This window comes from Oncorhynchus clarkii, chromosome 27 (genome assembly GCF_045791955.1).
Source record: "Oncorhynchus clarkii lewisi isolate Uvic-CL-2024 chromosome 27, UVic_Ocla_1.0, whole genome shotgun sequence".
Taxonomy (NCBI): Eukaryota; Metazoa; Chordata; class Actinopteri; order Salmoniformes; family Salmonidae; genus Oncorhynchus; species Oncorhynchus clarkii.
This window is the reverse complement of record NC_092173.1, coordinates 16,057,608-16,079,656: the sequence shown is the minus strand read 5'-3', so window position 1 is coordinate 16,079,656 and position 22,049 is coordinate 16,057,608. Positions and strand designations below refer to the sequence as shown.

Below are 22,049 nucleotides of genomic sequence, written 5' to 3'. Positions count from 1 at the left end.
TCTGATTGGGTTCAAAACAGCCCTTTAGTTCCCCATGTTGCCCTATATTGCTATGGAAACTTTCCCCAGAGACGGTCAGCAGAGAGAAGGTCTGCGTCTGAAATGGCACCCTATTCCTTATATAGTGCACTACTTTTGTCCAGGGCCCACAGGAATTTGTCGAAATAGTGCACTACAAAGGGAATAGGGTGCTATTTGGGATGAAACCAAGGTAGGAGGAGGGAAGGGCTGCCTTCACAACCTAACACACTGTGACGCTAAACAACACTTAAGCAACTCATCTGCATTCCAAACTAGCCCTAGAGACAATGCCTCCCAGCTCCCACCTCCCTGTGACTCTGTCTCCCTGTGAGTGTCACCCCCATACACCATCCCGGACTCTTTATGGTCACCTGGAGCCAGGGGAGACTGGTAAACATGCTGTTTGCCTGTCACTGTGTGGTGAGCAGAGTAACACTTCCTGTCTTCACACTGACCACAGAGCTGAGAGGAACAGATGGATACAGTATGTCACACTCTCCACTGCTGTTTTCTCTTTGATCCCTGGTTATTCAGGCTCTATTATGCTCTATAGTCAAAGCTTTTTAGTCTTGAGACGTTAGGGGCCCTCAACACTCTCTATAGGCTCTACACGCTCCAACAGCTTCTGTAAGGGCCATGGGAACTAACCTGAAATGGCAACCTATTCCCTATAGTGCCATACATTTAACTAGAGCTCTATGGGCCCTTGTCAAAGTAGTGTACTATATAGGGAAAAGGGTACCATTTGGGACACAGATCTCCAGCCCTACTGTATCCTGGTGGCTCCAGTGCAGCAGGAGGAGGCTAGCCTCGTCTAACTCTGCTACATCTGGGAAAGGGAAAGAGAAAGGTGGATACATAGTAAGTTGTACAACTGAATGCATTCAACTGAAATGTGTCTTCCGCATTTAACCCAACCCCTCTGAATCAGAGAGGTGCGGAGGCCTGCCTTAATTGACATGCACGTCTTCGGCTTTTCACTGTCACTGAATCCACATGAACCCTGCATGGGACAGCATCTGGAGTGGTAAAACGTTACTACTATCATACCACAAATCTTCCATCGAGCACTATTTTGTCCTTTTTCCGTGGGATTGGTTAGGAATGTGTTATGTTTTCCTCTGTAGTTGTAGTTGTTGTCGTTGTTGCTTTAGGCAGGGCAGCTTGTTGGCCTGATTGTCTCTGCCTTATTTACCTCTACAATAGGCCAGCCTTCCCTACTGTCAGTTAGCTAGCTGTCCCACAGGCCCCTGCTCTCAGCAAGCAAGCTGTCTCACAGCCCCCTACTCCCCTACTCTCAGCCAGACTAGCTGACTCACAGCCCCCTACTCCCTTACTCTCAGCCAGATTAGCTGTCCCACAGGCTCCTATTCCCCTACTCTCAGCCGGACTAGCTGTCTCACAGCCCCCTACTCCCCTACTCTCAGCCAGACTAGCTGACTCACAGCCCCCTACTCCCTTACTCTCAGCCAGATTAGCTGTCCCACAGGCTCCTATTCCCCTACTCTCAGCCAGACTAGCTGTCTCACAGCCCCCTACTCCCCTACTCTCAGCCAGACTAGCTGTCTCACAGCCCCCTATTCCCCTACTCTCAGCCAGACTAGCTGTCCCACAGGCTCCTATTCCCCTACTCTCAGCCAGACTAGCTGTCCCACAGGCTCCCATTCCCCTACTCTCAGCCAGACTAGCTGTCCCACAGGCCCCTACTCCCCTACTCTCAGCCAGACTAGCTGTCCCACAGGCCCCTACTCCCCTACTCTCAGCCAGACTAGCTGTCCGACAGGCACCTACTCTCAGCCAGCAAGCTGTCTCACAGCCCCCTACTCCCCTACTCTCTGCCAGACTAGCTGTCCCACAGGCCCATACTCTCCTGTTCTCAGCCAGACTAGCTGTCCCACAGTCCCATACTCCCCTACTCTCAGCCAGACTAGCTGTCCCACAGGCCCCTACTCCCCTACTCTCAGCCAGACTAGCTGTCCCACAGGCCCCTACTCCCCTACTCTCAGCCAGCAACCTGTCCCACAGGCCCCTACTCTCAGCCAGACTAGCTGTCCCACAGGCCCCTACTCTCAGCCAGACTAGCTGTCCCACAGGCCCCTACTCTCAGCCAGACTAGCTGTCCCACAGGCCCCTACTCTCAGCCAGACTAGCTGTCCCACAGGTCCCTACTCTCAGACAGACTAGCTGTCCCACAGGCTCCTACTCCCCTACTCTCAGCCATGCTAGCTCTCCCACAGCCCCCTACTCCCCTACTTTCTGCCAGACTATCTGTCCCACAGACCCCTACTCCTCTACTCTCAGCCATGCTAGCTGTCCCACAGGCCCTTACTCTCCTACTCTCAGTCAGTCTAGCTGTCCCACAGGCCCTTACTCTCCTACTCTCAGCCATACTAGCTGTCCCACAGGCCCTTACTCTCCTACTCTCAGTCAGTCTAGCTGTCCCACAGGCCCCTACTCCCCTACTCTCAGCCATGCTAGCTGTCCCACAGACCCCTACTCTCCTACTCAGTCAGTCTAGCTGTCCCACAGGCCCTTACACTCCTACTCTCAGTCAGTCTAGCTGTCCCACAGACCCCTACTCTCCTACTCTCAGTCAGTCTAGCTGTCCCACAGGCCCATACTCTCCTACTGTTTGTGAGATATATTGTAAATTCCCATTGTTACATTAGCAATTTGTGGGTGAGATTGAATTGAAACCAACTTTAACAGTTATGGAGCTGTTTAGAGCTGGTTAGCCCCGATAACATCAACATGAACCTAGTTTCCTTTGTGTTTAGGAATTCTACTGGATAGAAGGACAGAGTGACTAAGAGGGAGCATGAACAAGAAGTATGTGTGCAGCTGAGGAAGCAACATAGGTGTTAGGTTAGGTGTTGCTGGAGAATTTCTGTGAACCACAGGCGAATAGACTAATGACTACCACAGCAGGCTACCCTCAGCCCCTCAGGACCTCAGCAGTCTTCACCAATTAGGTCCCTGTCAGGGAGAGAGGCCAGAAGCAGACAGACAGGCAGGAAGATAGAGAGAGAGAGAGGCCAGAGCATCTGCCCATTAAGCTATTAGCCACAGTTAGCAGGCATGATTAGGTTTGGACTGTCCTGGCTGTGTAGTCGTCAGCCCCACAGTCATTTAGCTCCTGGACTGGAGAACAGATCGAACTACACTGGCTGACTGTGTCTATTCCTGGTGACTTCTCTCGGAGAGAAGGATGAACTCTGATGATGTTATTGTTTACATCCATTTGGCTTGTTTCTCTTCCAGGCGACTCAACACCTTGAACAAGTGTGCCTCTATGAAACTAGACGTCAACCTCCCTAAGAAAAAGGTAAGTCGAGGTTTTAATTATTATTATTATATTATGACCGCTATGATCCTGTTCATTTGCGCAGTGATAAATGTATAACAGCTTTAGTCAAAGGATATTATGTATACCTTTCTAAGGTATTATGGTAATAAATACTGAAGATATTGGCCAACACAAAACTACTCCTCTTAGCCCCCTACCCTTCCATTCCTCTACCCTTCAATTCCTCTATCCTTACATCCCTCTATCCTTCCATCCCTCTATCCTTCCATCCCTCTAACTCCTGTGATATGTGAGATCTGTCCATTGTTGTATTCCCTAAAGGCGGTACTACTTCTGACCAGTGCCCTGATCAAAAGAAGTGTAGTATAAGGAATAGGGTGCCATTTGGGACGCAACCATCACCTCTTCCTTCAGTGTGGAGGGAAGCCCCTCAAGGCTTCAGGATGTTTCCTATTGGTTTATTTATGGCTGTAGAACCAGATAAGTGCTGTTATATCGTCATGATTATGTGATCGATATAGAACTGTAATGTGATTATAACTGAACAGACACATCCTCTGGTTCCGTTTTTTACTGTTTGGAAAAAAACGCAAATGACATTTGCCTCTCCTTCCTGGAGAAGATACAGATACAGACAGGCTGTGATGTCACACCCTCACACCCTCACAGATCTCACAATCAAAATATCTAGATACATCTGTCCCATCAGCTTATAACTACAACCAATCAGTCGGATTGTATCTTGTTACCATGCGTTGATAACAGTGTACTGACAGCGCTATGAGTCTTCTCCCTTCCTGTGTGTCCAGAGGGAAGACTCGGATGAGTGTGTTTATGTAACTGTTAACAGGTTTAGATTTCTACCTGACAAGGTGATCATGTGTTGATAATTGATTTTGTGTTGTCTTCCTGTGTATTCAGAGTGAAGACTCTGATGAGGAGGACCTGTTTGCCATCAGTGACAGATGGACGTTTGAGTGTACGAGCCGCCGCTGGTCCAGACTAAAGGGGGAGGGGCATAGTCCCAGGGAGGGGGAGGGGCAGGCCCTGCAGACCACCACCAGTAGCGAGAGTGTTCTAACTGACCTCAGCGAACCAGAGGTCTCATCTCTCCACAGTGAGAGCAGTGGGGGGAGTGGCCACCAGGCTATGAGCACAGAGGACTCCGACAGCTCTAACCGGAACTACTACGACTCTGCAGCGATGCCTGAACCTGACTCCACCTCCCTTACCCTACCGCACCTCCCCTACTACGGCTCGCTGCCCGCCAAAAACGGCCGCGCCGGACGGACCCGAGCCAAGGACTTCCTGCACCGCATGGAGACACTACGTTCCCGGGGCACGCTGGGTAGGGGGCATTGCAAGAAGCTGGTGATCAGCGCTCCGGTACTGCAGACAGAGCCACAGGCCCTGAAGACGCTGCGCTGCGTGGAGATCACCAATGAGGACAGGTCAGGAGCGGAGGTAACCACTGGGGGACCTATCCTAGGGCTAACCCCCCAGTGCCCCTCCAGCAGCGAGGGCAGCCACTCCAGCGGCAGCACTGTCTCATCCCCCAGTCTGCAGGAGAGGAAGCCCCACTCCCAGCGGACGGACCGGTCCGACGCCAAGCGCAGTGGCATGTATCTGGAGGACTTGGCCGTGTTCTCCAGCCTGCAGCGGATCGGTGGCGTGGCCCAGGGGAAGAGGGGTGTGGCCGAACACAATCAGCGTAACGAGTTCCGCTCCTACGAGAACCTGGTGGTCCACATCCCCAAAGACCACAAGCCTGGCACCTTCCCCAAGGCCCTGTCCATAGAGAGCCTCTCCCCCATCCTGGGGGCCTCTGTCCCCTGCCACAGCGACCACGTCAACCCCCTGGAGCCCCAGTCCAACCCCCACCCTACCTATAACCCAAGGGAGTTCTACCACCGTCCACTCACCCAGTTCTGCCCACGGGGCAGTAGGATCAGTGTGTACGACAACGTCCCTGGGTCTCACCTCTATGCCTCTACTGGAGACCTGCTGGACCTGGAGAAGGAAGACCTGTTCCCCCACCTGGATGACATCCTGCAGCACGTCAATGGCCTGCAGCAGATAGTGGACCGCTGGTCCAAGAACATTCTGCCCTCTGCAGGCCTGGACGGACAGGGGACCCATCCTGCAGGTATGCAGTCTTCCAGCCAGATCACGCTGGACTTTGAGGGGACGTCTGTTCTGGAGGGACAGAGCACATCCAGTGACGGGGACAGAGACACCGTGTCCCGCATTGAGACTCACTGTACAGGACACAGAGAGAGGAGGGACTCAGGGGTGGGAGCATCACTAACCAGACCCAACCGGTAAGAATCATAGTCCTCAAATGGTTATTAACATCTCAGTTTTTAGTTCCTTGTAGAAATCCTTATCCTGTCGTTATTTCCATACTGACAGTGCTGAATTCTTACTCAAAACGTCCGCCTTTTAGAAGTGAAGTCTAGTGAATGATTTGTGGCCAGTTTCAGTAGTTTGATACATTTACAAATCTTCAAGTTGACATCATTGTCCAAGCTTGCATCCCAAATGGCACTCTATTCACTACATAATGCACCTTTTCCCTGCATACTTTCCTATGGGGATCTGGTCAAAAGTAGTGCACTATATAGGGAATAAGGTGCAATTTGGAATGTATACTAACTGTTGTCCTCTCTCTCTCTGGCATTAGTCTGCGATGGCCCAGCTTCCAGATGTCCAACCGGCTCAGCCACTCAGTGGCCTCGCTCCAGATCACCAACCAATCAGCAGGCCAGCTCAGCCTGCTGCAGAAGTTCTCTCTCCTCCGCCTCACTGCCATCATGGAGAAATACTCCATGTCCAACAAACACGGATGGACCTGGTGAGTACTATCAATCATTCAAGCCAAGCCTGTCAAGGCTGCACCCTATTCCTGTGTGTGAGTAGACATGGGACTCATCCTGTGTGTGTGAGTAGACATGGGACTCATCCTGTGTTGTCTCTCTGTCAGGTCAGTTCCAAAGTTCATGAAGAGGATGAAGGTTCCAGACTACAAGGACAAGAATGTGTTTGGTGTTCCTCTGATCGTTCACGTCCAGCGCTCTGGTCAGCCCCTCCCCCTCAGTCTGCAGCAGGCCCTCCGATACCTCAGGAGCCAGTGTCTAGACCAGGTAGAGTGTAGACTGTCAGTCTCTCTCTCCGTAGAACCGGTCAGTCTGTCAGTGTCTAGACCAGGTCTGTCTGTCTGTCTAAACGTTCTGCTCTACTCCATCTGTAGGTGGGTCTGTTCCGTAAGTCTGGTGTGAAGTCTCGTATCCAGGCGCTGAGGCAGATGAATGAGTCGTCTCCTGATGATGTCAGCTACGAGGACCAGTCAGCGTACGACGTAGCAGACATGGTTAAACAGTTCTTCAGAGACCTGCCTGAACCTCTACTGACCAGCAAGCTGGGAGAGACCTTCCTACACATCTACCAGTGTAAGGACTGATACACACACACACACACACACACACACACACACACACACACAGACAGACAAATCATACTACGGTATCTCTCGCATGGTTGGAAATTTCAACCACTATTTCTGTCTCACTCTCATTCCCTCTCTCTCCTCTCTTCTCCTCTCCTGTCCTCTCCTCCAGATGTTCCTAAGGACCAGCGGTTGCAGGCTGTGCAGACGGCCATCATGCTGATGTCAGACGAGAACAGGGAGGTGCTCCAGATGCTGCTCTGCTTCCTGTCTGATGTTACTTCCTCTGTGGAGGAGAACCAGATGACTCCAATGAACATTGCTGTGTGTTTGGCCCCGTCCCTGTTCCACCTCAACATCCTGAAGAAGGACAACCTCTCTCCCAGGTACACGCGCGCACACACACACACACACATCACCTGATCAGCCCTAAAGTAAGACCAAACGAGGCACCACGGACTGTTCCTCCAGCAGTGTGTATAATAGACTGATACAACTATAACCCACTGGGTCTTGTATTTGGGTCACCTTGCTGTGCTCTATAATAAAGAATGATCCTATATACAGTATGCCCTACTTTTAGACTCGCCAGTGATGATGTCCTCCTAACTAGGTCTCTATGAAGACTGATGTTAACCAGGGGGAGTCTGGCTCAGGCATCAGGGGTCAACTACAGTGGAATAACTAACTACAGTAGACTGGCTATTTGGTTCTAGCCTGTTTTTATTAAGAAGGTTCTGGAGCTCCAGGGTACTCTTTAAAACAGTGTTTTATGACATCACGCTGTGTACAAACAGAAACCTCTCATTTAACTAACTGGTGGAAGTGATTTATTAAGGATTACAGGATCAAAGGGACAGCATGCAGAGAGAGATGTTGAGATGACCGGGGGGAGGGAGAGGATGGGAGAGGGAGAGGATGGGAGGGAGAGGGGAGAGGATGGGAGGGAGAGGGGAGAGGATGGGAGGAGAGAGGAGGAGGGAGAGGATGGCGGGGAGGAGGGAGAGGGGAGAGGATGGGAGGAGAGAGGAGGAGGGAGAGGATGGCGGGGAGGAGGGAGAGGAGAGAGGGAGAGTATGGTGGGGAGGAGGGAGAGAAGAGAGAGGAGAGAGGGAGGAGGGAGAGGAGAGAGGGAGGAGGGAGAGGAGAGAGAGAGAGAGGGAGAGGATGGCAGAGAGGAGAGAGAGGGAGAGGATGGCGGGGAAGGAAGAAGGACAGGAGAGAGAGGGATAGGAGCCATGACAAGTGAGTGTCTCAGCTGCATGGTGGACTCTGTTAATCTCTTAGGTTGGGAGGGAGGTTAACTACCTGTATTCAGTGGGAGAGAGGGAAAGGGTTAATGCGTTCATTTGGCACCTCGGCTGATGGACTCTGGCTGCTGTGTTCATAATTGTCTCATTACCCATGATCCTCTGCTGTGTTAGTAACTGTTATTCATGATCCTCAGGGCCATGCAGAGGAAGTACACAACAGGCCGGCCCGACCAGAAGGACCTGAATGAGAACCTTTCCGCGACGCAGGGACTCGCCCACATGATCATAGAGTGCAACCGACTGTTTGAGGTTTAGACCTGAATAGAATACTTCATTAATAATCAACAATGTTACTAAGATGCCTTAGATACATTGGATGTCATAAAATGTTCTAAGTTTCATTATAAAACATTATAAAGGCTCATACCTGCTGACAGGTAAGATATAAAGCATTATACCTTCAGCCTTTTATGTGTTATCGAACCATTTAAAAACCTTGTTCTGTCATTTAGATGACGCTTTTATCCTTAGCGACCTGATCTCTGATTGATCTTTCTTCTCCGACCAATCAGATTCCCCACGAGATGGTGACTCAGTCCAGGAACTCGTACGTGGAGGCGGACCTTCACGCTCCCACCTTAGAGGAGCTCTGTAGACAGCAGGAGGAGGACGATGCGTCCTACCAGACAGAGGCCAGACCCTGCCAGACACACTCCGAGACCAGACCTCAGAACCTGTACCAGAGCTACGTAGAGAGCAGGCTGCAGGAGCTCCTGAAGGAGGCCAGAGAGAAGGCTAAGGGCTGGGTGTCCTGCACCAGCTCAGACAACACTGAGCTCTACTGTAAGAAGGTGGGTGATGGGAACCCTTTGCGGCAGTGGCGTGTGGCGGTGGAAGTGGAGGCCCCTCCCTCGGTTTTGTTGAACCGCGTGCTGCGAGAGCGCCACCTGTGGGATGTGGACCTGCTACAGTGGAAGGTAGCTGAGACTCTGGACAGACACACTGAGGTGTTCCACTATGTCCTCAACCGCATGCCCCCACACCCCAGCAGAGACTTCCTGGTCCTACGGTGAGTGTGTGGGTTTGCTTGTGCGTGTTTCTATTTAGAATTTTGACATTTACATTTCAACTTAGAGGAAAGGTGAATCCCCAAAGAGCATGTTAAATGCAATGTTTGTTGTTTCTGTAGAGCACAGACAAGCCCTGTCTGTTCTACCTGTCTGTACTGAATGAAGCTGACTCTGTCTCTCTTTCTGTCTCTTTCTGTCAGGTCGTGGAGGACTGACCTTCCCAAGGGGACGTGCGCATTGGTGTGTGTGTCTGTAGAACATGAGGACTGTCCCCGGGTCGGTGGGGTGAGGGCCGTGGTTCTAGAGTCCAACTACCTTCTAGAACCCTGCGGCTCTGGGAAGTCCAGACTCACTCACATCTGCAGGGTGGACCTCAAGTGAGTCCACACCTAACATACCTTAGCATATACTGTATAAATATAGTTAATTATTTTCAGAAGATTGTGTAGTTGTTGTTGTTGTTGTTGGTTTTGTTTGAACCTGACCATGTGTTTTTGTTGATCCAGGGGTAGGAGTCCAGAGTGGTACAACAAGGCTTTTGGTCACCTCTGTGCTGCTGAAGCTGCTCGTATTCGCAACTCCTTCCAACCAATCAGCACAGAGGGGCCAGAGACCAAGATCTGACATTAGAGTCTTCTGTCCATAGAGCTAGACCCACACATACCTGGAGGGAACTAGACCCAACCTTGCTTAGCCTAGAACTAGTGTAACCGAGTTGGATTTGTAACCTCACTCCCCAACCTGAAATGTCTCCACATGTGCTATCGAACTGCTAACTTTTCGGTAGCGAAGTTGGCTAAGACGTTGTCAAGATACTGGTCCAGTAAGGATTTGTGAGTGAGGAAGCTATACCAAGGAAGCACAGTGACGTCTGTTACACTAGAGAATGATGTCTGGAGCTAGACACATCCATGCCTTCCATGGCCTGCCAACCATGTCTGGAGCTAGACCCATCCATGCCTTCCATGGCCTGCCAACCATGTCTGGAGCTAGACCCATCCATGCCTTCCATGGCCTGCCAACCATGTCTGGAGCTAGACCCATCAATGCCTTCCATGGCCTGCCAACCATGTCTGGAGCTAGACCCATCCATGCCTTCCATGGCCTGCCAACCATGTCTGGTGCTAGACCCATCCATGCCTTCCATGGCCTGCCAACCATGTCTGGTGCTAGACCCATCCATGCCTTCCATGGCCTGCCAACCATGTCTGGTGCTAGACCCATCCATGCCTTCCATGGCCTGCCAACCATGTCTGGTGCTAGACCCATCCATGCCTTCCATGGCCTGCCAACCATGTCTGGTGCTAGACCCATCAATGCCTTCCATGGCCTGCCAACCATGTCTGGTGCTAGACCCATCCATGCCTTCCATGGCCTGCCAACCATGTCTGGTGCTAGACCCATCCATGCCTTCCATGGCCTGCCAACCATGTCTGGTGCTAGAGGAGTATATATTCATAGAGTCCTGAAGCCAATAGGCAGAGCTGCAGCGCTAAAGAATAAAATAGACCATGCTGACGAATGGTTAAAACCAGGGGGTGGCCGCCCTATCGCATCTGACCGCCGAACATCAGTCGTCATTTTCTATTTATTTAATCACCACCGTTTGTTGAACCCCAGCAGGTGATCTGCTGTTACTGTGCACGGCTAACGCTCATGTTGGTCTGTCTTGACATGTGATGCCAGAACACAGAGACCGAAGAGAGTATGGAGCTTCTCTGGACTCTCTGCACAACGACACAAGAAGACCTTCTTAGGTGCAGGATGTTATTAAGACGTTATTAGGATGTTATTATAAAATTATTATAATTAACCTATTATTATTATTATTATTTGTATTATTATGACCGATAGGAGAACAAAATGATGCTCCCAACATCCATTAGTATTTAGTATTACAGTTATGTCTAGGACATTTAAGCTCTTCAAAGCTTCTGGGAAGCTGTATGTTATTTTATTCATGTAAAATGTCATGCTTTATGTTAGATATGCTGTGTGTGCGCGCATGTGTCTGTATATATCTGTGTGTGTGAAAACATACATGCAAGCATACTAGCTGTATATACTGTATATTTGAAAGGCTTAATGCTACAACTTATATATTGATTCCAGCATTGCATCATTGTTATTGTAATTCATACGGTACTAATCTGTAAGCTGGTTTTACTGGGCTTTAACAGTGATGTGTGTGTCTGAATGGCTGTAATGTTATTCTATATGACCTTAGTGTTTAAGGTTGAAAACTATGCCTGCATCCTAAATGGCACCTTATTTCCTATATAGTGCACCACTTTTTAGCAGAACCCCCATAGGGCTCTGATCAAAAGTAGTGCACTATATAGGGAATAGGATGCCATTTGGGAAGGAGCCCATGTGACTCAGGTTTGATCTCCAGACCTGCTGTAGAGAGCTGGCTGGACTGAGCTTCAGTTTAGTTCCAGAGACGAGATTTTTCTAATTAAACAACGTACAAAATGTTTGTGAAACGTTTATATTGCGTGTTTATTTTTACACAGACAAATGCAATTAGAATGGATTAGGATAGAAACTTAATTGCTCTAAGGGAATTTGCTTAGTTGAAAGTCGTTCTCTTTTCACTCCACTTGTAGTTTGTTTGTTTTCAGAGTAATATGTTCTACTAGTCAACACCTCACCTCACATGTTGTGTTTTCTACTTCACATTCCAAATGGCACCCTATTCCCTACATAGTGCACTACTTTTGACCAAAGCCCTAGTTTTGTGCCATGTGGAATGCATTCCAGGCCTTTACTCTATACCACCCTGCATCTCACTGCTGGCTTGCCTCTGAAGCTAAGCAGGGTCAATCTCGGTCGGTCCCTGGATGGGAGACCAGATGCTGCTGAAAGTGGTGTTGGAGGGCCAGTCAATCTTACTTCTGGTAAAAATAAGCAGAAAACAGATCCTAATACCCCAGGGTAGTGATTGGGAACATTGCCCTGTGTAGTGTGCTGTCTTTCAGGTGGGACGTTAAACAGGTGTGCTGACTCTGTGGTCACTGAAGATCCATGGCACTTATCGTAACAGTTAACCCCGGTGTCCTGGCAAAATTTCCATCATGGCCATCTAATCATCCCAGCTTTGAATTGGCTCATTCATCACCCCTCCTTTCCCTCTCCCTTATAACTTTTCCTCAGGTTGTTGCAGTAAATTAGATTTTGTTCTCAGTCAACTTATCTTCAGGGAATTTGTCTTAACCAAACCAAAAAAAGACCATCTATAACAATCTACTGGCCTCCCAGCATTCTAATGACCTTTCACCCCTGACCCCACATAGCTGTTCCACACCATAGAGAACACCCATGTGATGTCAGGGACACCGCCAGCAACAATATACCAGATCATGTTTACATACCTCTCTCCCGAATACCACAACACCACACAGTCACAGGCCGCCTAAAGAAGACATGGAGAAGGATGAATGAGGAAGAGATGAAAAAGGCAAAAACCGCCTGGGATGAGGTCAAGAAAACCGCCCAGAACAGAGTTAGCTGGAGATGAGCACCGTCGAGGCTCTTTGCTCCACTAGGAGCTGAAAGGAATAAGTCAAGTAAGTCAAGACCCAGTCTGTCAGAATACATCTCTCCCGTGCACACTCCGTCAGAACAGACACTCCCGTTCACTATTAGACCAGGACAAGTTAGAGCTATATTAGCCATAGAGGGGTTCTAACCCCCTGGTCTCCTTATAGCAGCATGCTAGGCAGTGAGTTGGTGTCCAGAGTCACATGCTACACAAATAGGACAAGACAGAATTGGACTGGAGGCCCTATTTTGGTTAAGAACACAATGACTGGGGCCTCCTGAGTGACGCAGTGGTCTAAGGCACTGCAACGCAGTGCTAGCTGTGCCACTAGAGATTCTGAGTTCGAATCCAGGCTCTGTCGCAGCCGGCAACGACCGGAGGACCCATGGGGCGGCGACAATTGTCCTAGCGTCGTCCGGGTTAGGGGAGGGTTTGGCCGGCTGGGATGTCCTTGTCCCATCGCGCAATAGCGACTCCTGTGGTGGGCCGGGCGCAGTGCACGCTGACACGGTTGCCAGGTGCACTGTGTTTCCTCTGACACATTGGTGCGGCTGGCTTCCCGGTTAAGGGGGCATTGTGTCAAGAAGCAGTGCGGCTTGGTTGGGCTGTGTTTGGAGGTCACACAGCTCTCGACCTTTGCCTCTCCCGAGTCTGTACGGGAGTTGTAGCGATGAGACAAGACTGTAACTCCCAATAGGATACCGCGAAATTGGGGAGAAAACAGAGTAAAAATAAATAAATAAATAAAAAAGAACACAATGGCCAGGAGGCCTGGGAGCACATAGTGGAAAGGAATCAGGGAGAGAACAGAGTGATACCAAACTTGAAATATTTCCTTTAAATAGCACCCAGTTTTTTTGAAAGGGTGGAAGACAGAACTGCCTATGTGCCCTTGAGCAAGGCACTTAACCCTAATTTCTCCAGGATCGCCGTTGATATTGGCAGACCCTGGCTTTGACCCCACTCTCCGAGGGTGTCTCAGGGGAAGTTAGGATATGTAAAAAAAAATATTTACAAATCTCACGTATATTAATACACACTTATGCATGTGTGAAATAGGACAAATATAAGCACCCACCAAATGATGATGATTATTTATTATTTACAGGATGTTGTTGCTCCCTGGTGGTCATACTGTGTATTACAACCTTCAGTCTGTTTATCTCTCAACTCAGGGTTGTAATTTTTTATTTATTTGTGTTTCATACATATGGAATATGTTTTATTGAAATTATCAGATTAATGATGGAGGGATCACAAAAGATGGCTTATCCCAAATTGACCCCTAGACCTTATGCCCTGTGCACTTGTGGCGATATGAGAGGATTTTACAGGCAGAGAAATATGGTAATAGCTCCAACTTGCACTCTGATTTGCTAGGCACATGTTTCACCATACTGCATACACCAATCAAGTGCATAGGGTATGGTTCTAGGGCACACGTGTCAAACTAATTCCACGGAGGGCCAAGTGTCTATGGGTTTTCGCTCCTCCCTTGTAATGATTGGTTAATTAAGTTCAACAATAGGTAAGGAACTCCCCTCACCTGGTTGTCTAGGCCTGAATTGAAAGGAAAAATCAATAACCCGTAGACACTCGGCCCTCTGTGGAATGAAGTTTGGCACCCCTGTTCTAGGGGTTGATTTGGGATTGGGCCATATATATATATATATATATATATATATATATAGTTTCCTCCCATATTCACTGAAATAATGTATTCATTTATCCACTAGATAGCATCATCTGATTTCTGAACAATACAGCTTCATCAAACAGACTGGATTCATAAGGTTACAGATTCATTTGGCGTCCCAAATGCCACTATATTCCCTATATAGTGCATTACTTTGACCAGGGTCCCGTCCCAAGTGGCCCCTATTCCCTACATAGTACAGTACTTTTGACCAGAGCCCTATGGGTCCTGGTCCAAAGAGGTGCACTATATAGGAAATAGGGTGCCATTAGGGACACAATATTAGTAACTACCCCCAAACCTGTTATTTCTGTTCTGTCTGCTCTTCTGTGGTTCTGCAGGAAGACTCTCCAAGGTCACTTCCACATCTACGGACTGTTCAATGAGCTGCGAGACACCAGGAGTCCTATTTACATAATTAAATAAAATACAAGTAGACAGCCTTACCCTGACGTGTGTTTGGGTGTCAAATCAAATTAAATCACATACACATGTTTAGCAGATGTTATTGCGGGTGTAGCGAAATGCTTGTGTTTCTAGCTCTGACAGTGCAGTCATTTCTGCTCTCTGTGTTTGTGTGCGTGCATGCGTGTCTTCTCTTTCTCTCTTTCTGTGTGTGTGATTGTGGTTTTGTGCAGGAATTACACAAGGAATAAGGGTGACTAATTCAAATGATTTATTGTAATGACTTACATTTAAACAGGAAAGGTACAGTAATTCCGTATTCTTTTATTTTCCAACATTTGGTGCAGTAATGGTTAACTGTTCAATAGAATGAATGATATACTACGGTGAAGCTGTCTGGAAGTAAAAATAAATGTTAAGAATAGTGTCCTCCCATTGTATGACTCGTATAACTCAGAAAATGAGTCGCAAACGGCACCCTATTTAGTGCACGTTTGACCAAAGCCTAGTGGACTATAAAGAGAAATAGAGTGCCACTTGTATTTAGGCTACCTTTAATAAAATAATTATTCAAACTACCCGCATAGCTTTTCACAATCTAATCTTTAATACGGTGCTTTCTCTATTGTGTTACTGGCGCTTTCACTAAAAAGCTTTTGAGCAACCTTTTCCTCCCTTCTATTGGCTACTGCTTTGATAAATTAAGTTTAGACAGCAATACAACCACAAAGATGGACTGATTCACAGCCTATTCAACTGTAAAGGGCATTGTTGAATCCCTTTAAAGTATTCTCTCCTAAGATTACATACACCTCATGTGACGCGCTTCTTCCCGCAGGCAGGGGGCAACATGACCGAGCCATAGCCCAGAGACCCTGCAGCGGTTGCGGCGCTGTTCAGCTTCAATCTGTTCAGATTACCAGAAGACGTCTGAGTACAGGGAAGGGCACTGCTCGTTCTACCCTCAATAAATTGTTACCAGATTGCGGTTCCTATTCGGGCACGGCAGAGAGAGTGGATGTAAACAATACAGGGGTTTCCCTTTCGTCAGGTTCTTCCAGAATCTTCTATTTTGTATCCTAATTAATTGATGCAGTTGAACAGATATTAAAGCAGGTGATATCGATCTGGTTGAATGGACACGACAAGTGAGAGGCCGGCGGTGAAGATGCCGGGAGCTGTGTCTCTTTCGGACCGTGAAATCCCCCCGGGTCATGGGCAGCAAGGGTGCTGTGGTACCGGGAAAATAATGCTATCTGGCTCGGGTTCTATGGTTCTACCGGGCGGGATAATCAACCCGCAGGTGCCCATCCGGAATATCAAGATGAAATTCGCGGTTCTGATCGGATTGATCCAGGTGGGGGAGGTTAGCAACAGGGATATCGTGGAGACTGTGCTCAACCTGGTAAGGAAATATAAACCATTTCAGAAACAGCATTTTACACATGCAACAAACACAACATCATCAACACACACAGAGCGCTACAGTGTAGCACCATAATAAAGGGTACGGGTCTCAGTGGATGACTCGATGCCTGGCAAAACGGGGGTTGCTGCTGCTGCATGTGTTCTGTTCTGTACAGGTCTGATATTGTAGTCTAGAGACCATGTAACTAGAGATTACAGATAGGGTGTTATTAGAGATGGGGTTCATTCTTATTAGGGATTGAGGCACTACTCTGAACTCTTATGGAGTGTGACTGTTTCCTCATTTGAGTTTGTGCTTGTTAGACAACATTTCAACATCTGAAGATGACAGCTAACATAACATGACCCATTTGCAATATTTAGAACACATCAGATCAGATACATGGTGCCCCAATCTGATGTGGTGGATGGAACCACAGAAGGTGTCGCACTGGGCAAAAACTGGTTGAACCAACGTTGTTTCCACGTGATTTCAACCCCAAAAATGAAAGTGATGTTGAATGAAGGTGGGAAAACTGATAGAATTTGCAGAAAGTCATCAGTGTAAGGGCTTTTCATATATTTTTTTCACCCAAGTTTTTAACCTAAATGACATGGTGACATTTGTTGTTGATTTCACACTGAATTCATGTCAGTTGACAACTCAACCAAATGTCAATCAAAACTAGATGTTAAACTGACATCTGTACCCAGTGGGGTGTGTCTGTATGTATGTCTGTCTGTCTGTGTATTCATGCATGTGTCTGTATGTCTGTAGCAGGTACAGGGCAGATATGTGTGCTGCTGTGGTCTGGCTGCATTACCCATTCCACCTGTATGCTCTGTCATACTCTGGGGCGGCAGGGTAGCCTAGTGGTTAGAGTGTCGGACTAGTAACCGGAAGGTTAGGTTGCAAGTTCAAAGCCGACAAGGTCTGTCGTTCTGCCCCTGAACAGGCAGTTAACCCACTGTTCCTAGGCCGTTGTTGTAAATAAGAATTTGTTCTTAACGGATTTGCCTAGTTAAATAAAGGTAAAAAGAAATCACCAGGGGAACAAGAAACCCATCAGATAGCCCCAGCACACTGACACATGTCTACAGCCCCTCTGCATCAGATGCAGACTCATGCCGTGGTGTTCACAGACTGGGTGTTCATACTCTGGGGCGACCACTAGAGCATAGCTCTTCCACAATACTTTAATACTTTCTACACCACAATACCACCCATTATCATGACCATATGGACCCCAGGGATGGCAGTAGCTCAGATTGGAAACATGATATGAATGTTTCCAGGAGATGGACAAATCTGTTGACAGGCTTCAGCTTAGTGGAGTTGAACTTGGCACTCAGTGTGAAATTGAGACTAAATTGTGATCATTTTCAATGGGGAAGATTCCTCTGTGGCTAACATGGCTAAGTCTTCAATATATGCTGATGTTATAATGGCTTTATAAAATACATTTCATTGATTGATTTGACATAGACGTGTGTGTGTGTATATATATATACAACTTTAGGTGGACATTGGCTAGTGAAGGCTGGTAGTAACAGTAAAGCCTAACTGTGGCTGATGCCTAGTTCAGACTTCACCAATCAATCAATCAAATGTATTTATAAAGCCTTCTTTACATCAGCGATGTCACAAAGTGCTGTACAGAAACCCAGCCTAAAACCCCAAACCGCAAGCAATGCAGGTGTAGAAGCATAAGAGGCAACCTTAATGGTAGCTATTGCAGGTATGAAGATGGAACCAGTCCATTCAATCATCATATTTCACTAATAGTTCCCATTTGGCCTCTTAGGCTTCCTGTCTATTATATCTGGGTAAATGGGGAAATATCAGTCCTAATAGGCTATAGTTGATTCATATGATAGCTTTCATTTGTAGAGAGATGTGTTGGATGGAAAAACTGTCTATATTAACCATCATCCATCAACTCCTTGTAGAAGTGGAAATTGTATTTGAGTCTCAAATGGCACCCTATTTCCTATATAGTGCACTACTTTTGACCAGAGCCCTATGGTCAGAAGTAGTGAACTATAGGAATAGAGTTCCATGTGTGAACACACTGTGTTTCATGTGATGGTTTTTAGTGCTGCATGTCAGGAGGTGTGTTTTTAATGTGCCCCTGGTATGAAGAAACAGTGTGTATGATGGTGAACAGTTCTCTATCGAGAACATTGTTTCTTTCTGAGTAATGTCTCCTCTCCTCTAACTAATGGTTCCATTAACACGTCTCTGTCATCAGGCAGGACAAACTACCGTACATGAGAACTACAATGAATAGCATAACACTCAATTAGGGATTGTTAAAAGCAAAAATGGAATCTAAAAAGATGATTGCTGTAATGGAAAACAGACACAAGCAGGCTAGGGTAGAGATGTAGAATGCATCCCAAATGGCACCCTATTCCTTATACGGTGGACTACTTTTGACCAGTATACTATAAAGAGAATAGAGTGCTATTTTGGATGCAACATATGAGTGTGCAGGGCTGCATCTGTCTGATTCATATCCCCACAGTTCACTTGAGGTTGGATGAACACATACCGTAGCAGCACGGTCTCAATTGGAGAGAGACAGTGGGATGGAGGGAACATTTTAGCATAATGCTAATATAATGCTAATCGTGTCTCTCCTGTATGTATGAATGAATGATTCAGAGGGTCAGGACTCTGAACAGAGACCAGTCTGATTACAGAACAATGGAGAGAGAGACGTGGAGCGACTGAGAGCAGAGTCAAGTAGGATCAGGTTGACAATGATGAAAGTGGATGAAATGATGAAAGGAGGAGTAGGAAGAGGTGGAGTAGGACGGGAAGAGAGATATAGGTCAAGTTCCTGCCCGACTAGATTTGCAGGCATTGCATTGAGTCAACCAATGGTTGCGTGCTATGTCGTCATCATCGACTATGCAGTCGGGCATCAGATGGTGATATCATATGATGTGGTTTGCTGATATGTTAAAAATACAGTACCTATCCAGGCACTGTAAGATCTTGCATGCATTTGCAATGTACTTGGGAAGGAACTCGACCATAGTGATCTATCGTATGAGGCCTTGTAAAAACCTTGTACACATGATCTTGATGTGTACATGCATCCTGAACTTATGGACTGGCATGTTGAATCTAGCTAGTGTTATGAATAACTAGTGTATTTTGGGGGGCAGGTAGCCGAAGTGGTTAGAGCTTTGGGCCAGTAACCGAAAGGTTGCTAGATCAAATCCCTGAGCTGACAAGTTAAACATCTGTCGTTCTGCCCCTGAACAAGGCAGTTAACCCACGGTTCCTAGGCTATCATTGTGAGAAATAATTTGTTCTTAACTGACTTGCCTAGTTAAACTAAGGGATAAATATGGCTGAGAACTGAAGTTGGCCATCCCTCGATCTAGACTAGGGTATGTCCCAAATGGCACCCTATATAGTGCACTATGGGCCCTGGTCAAAAGTAGTACTGTACATTACAGTATAGAGAATAGGGTGCCATTTGGGATGCAACCTAGATGATGGAACACCACTCCTGGGTCTTAAAGGGCTCAAATCCATTCTGACACATCAACTGTACACTGTCCCGTGGAGGAGAATAATGAACCTCCTATCAGACAGATGCTACAACACTGTGTTGTGATGCTATAAGACAGTATCCTGCCCCACGGTGCCACCTTCCATCATCTCAGCTCATTAAGCCTGCTTAGCTCGTTTATCTTCTCTATAGAAGCCAGTCTGAATAAAGCTGTAAATAAGATAACGTGTCATAATGAATTAAGTCTCCCCTCTAGGTTTCATTCAGCAGGGTTGTATTCATTAATGTACACCGTAGCAAAACATTTCGCAACTGAAAAAATGTTGTAAACGAAAATTACTGTTTCTTATTGGAAAAGTTCAGGTCTATTTTCTTCCGTTTGGTTTCTAGTGAATACTACCCAGGAATTTGATTGTTTAATGAGGGATGAGATTAATCAGGACTTTTTCACTTAGCAACATTCAGATTCAGTGTTTAATAGTCACATGTACAGGGTTGCAGGAGTGATTGCTGCGTACAGGGAAAATCTTAGGCTTCGAGTTCCAAGATGCAGGACTAAGTTAATTAAAATGATCTAAATAGTAATAAAAACAACAACAATATGAATATAAATAGCACTATATGCTATGTACAATAACAACTGTAGCAGTGATGAATAAATAAGGCAGAGTAAAGACTGTTGAGGGGGTGGGGGAGAAAAAAGACCATTGAGGGAATGTGGGGACTAAACAAAATGAAAAACCTGTTTTGATCAGCAGTCTGTTCTTCACCTGTAGTTTGTCCCAGCAGTTCATTAAATGTGTAATAACTCATCATGTTGATGAAGTGCTTCTCTGAAACCCAATAATGCTAAGATCAGGGACCAGTACACAGTGTATTTACATTAGCATATTCTGGATATTACTGACTAGGTCAGAGAACTAGTCATCTAGAATATGATTATGATTCTGGTCAGCCACCGCAGATCCCCATCACCATTCTGCCTGGCTGGTGGTGTCTCTGGGTGGCAGCTGGCACGTTGCCACACTTCATATCCCACATCTGTTTTACAGGGTGGTTGACAAAGTGAGGGATGGGTGGCTGATGGATGGCTGATGGATGGATCAGAGGCTGCTACTGATAGATGCTGCAGTAGTCCTACAGTAACAGTGTGATAGATGATGCAGCTGGCCTACAGTAACAGTGTTTTAGATGATCGAGCTGGCCTACAGTAACAGTGTTTTAGATGATGCAGCTGGCCTACAGTAACAGTGTTTTAGATGATGCAGCTGGCCTACAGTAACAGTGTTTTAGATGATGCAGTAGGCCTACAGTAACAGTGTGATAGATGATGCAGTAGGCCTTCAGTAACAGTGTGATAGATGATGCAGTAGGCCTACAGTAACAGTGTTATTGATGATGCGGCTGGCCTACAGTAACAGTGTGATAGATGATGCAGTAGGCCTACTGTAACAGTGTGATAGATGATGCAGTAGGCCTACAGTAACAGTGTTTTAGATGCTGCAGTAGGCCTACAGTAACAGTGTGATAGATGATGTAGCTGGCCTACAGTAACAGTGTGATAGATGATGCAGCTGGCCTACAGTAACAGTGTGATAGATGATGCAGTAGTCCTACAGTAAGTGTGCTTGATGATGCTGTAGGCCTACAGTAACAGTGTGATAGATGATGCAGTACACCTACAGTAACAGTGTGATAGATGATGCAGTAGGCATACAGTAACAGTGCGATAGATGATGCAGTAGGCCTACAGTAACAGTGTGATAGATGATGCAGTAGGCCTACAGTAACAGTGTTATTGATGATGCAGCTGGCCTACAGTAACAGTGTGATAGATGATGCAGTAGTCCTACAGTAAGTGTGCTTGATGATGCTGTAGACCTACAGTAACAGTGTGATAGATGATGCAGTACACCTACAGTAACAGTGTGATAGATGATGCAGTAGGCATACAGTAACAGTGTGATAGATGATGCAGTAGGCCTACAGTAACAGTGTTTTAGATGATGCAGTAGGCCTACAGTAACAGTGTGATATATGATGCAGTAGGCCTACAGTAACAGTGTTATTGATGATGCAGCTGGCCTACAGTAACAGTGTGATAGATGATGCAGTAGTCCTACAGTAAGTGTGCTTGATGATGCTGTAGGCCTACAGTAACAGTGTGATAGATGATGCAGTACACCTACAGTAACAGTGTGATAGATGATGCAGTAGGCATACAGTAACAGTGTTTTAGATGATGCAGTAGGCCTTCAGTAACATTGTGATAGATGATGCAGTAGTCCTACAGTAACAGTGTGATAGATGATGCAGTAGGCCTACAGTAACAGTGTGATAGATGATGCAGTAGTCCTACAGTAACAGTGTG

General features: G+C 46.9%; 2 protein-coding genes across 3 annotated transcripts in view; both read left to right on the top strand.

Moving 5' to 3' along the window:
* LOC139385475 (stAR-related lipid transfer protein 13-like) overlaps positions 1-11,575 on the top strand; it is a 90,761-nt gene extending 79,186 nt beyond the window's left edge. The window contains exons 8-17 of one of the 2 annotated variants that reach the window (XM_071130536.1): positions 3,283-3,346; positions 4,250-5,649; positions 6,012-6,182; positions 6,312-6,471; positions 6,579-6,777; positions 6,946-7,159; positions 8,221-8,335; positions 8,599-9,095; positions 9,297-9,473; positions 9,603-11,575. In XM_071130536.1, the coding sequence (XP_070986637.1) occupies positions 3,283-3,346; positions 4,250-5,649; positions 6,012-6,182; positions 6,312-6,471; positions 6,579-6,777; positions 6,946-7,159; positions 8,221-8,335; positions 8,599-9,095; positions 9,297-9,473; positions 9,603-9,720 (3,115 nt within the window). In that variant the 3' untranslated portion in view covers positions 9,721-11,575. The remainder of the gene's footprint in view (positions 1-3,282; positions 3,347-4,249; positions 5,650-6,011; positions 6,183-6,311; positions 6,472-6,578; positions 6,778-6,945; positions 7,160-8,220; positions 8,336-8,598; positions 9,096-9,296; positions 9,474-9,602) is intronic. The other variant, XM_071130535.1, reaches the window with a different exon arrangement.
* Positions 11,576-15,876: 4,301 nt separating this feature from the next.
* LOC139385439 (neurobeachin-like) overlaps positions 15,877-22,049 on the top strand; it is a 346,644-nt gene continuing 340,471 nt past the window's right edge. Inside the window, exon 1 of the mRNA XM_071130488.1 lies at positions 15,877-16,146. Coding sequence (XP_070986589.1) covers positions 15,877-16,146 — 270 coding nt within the window. The remainder of the gene's footprint in view (positions 16,147-22,049) is intronic.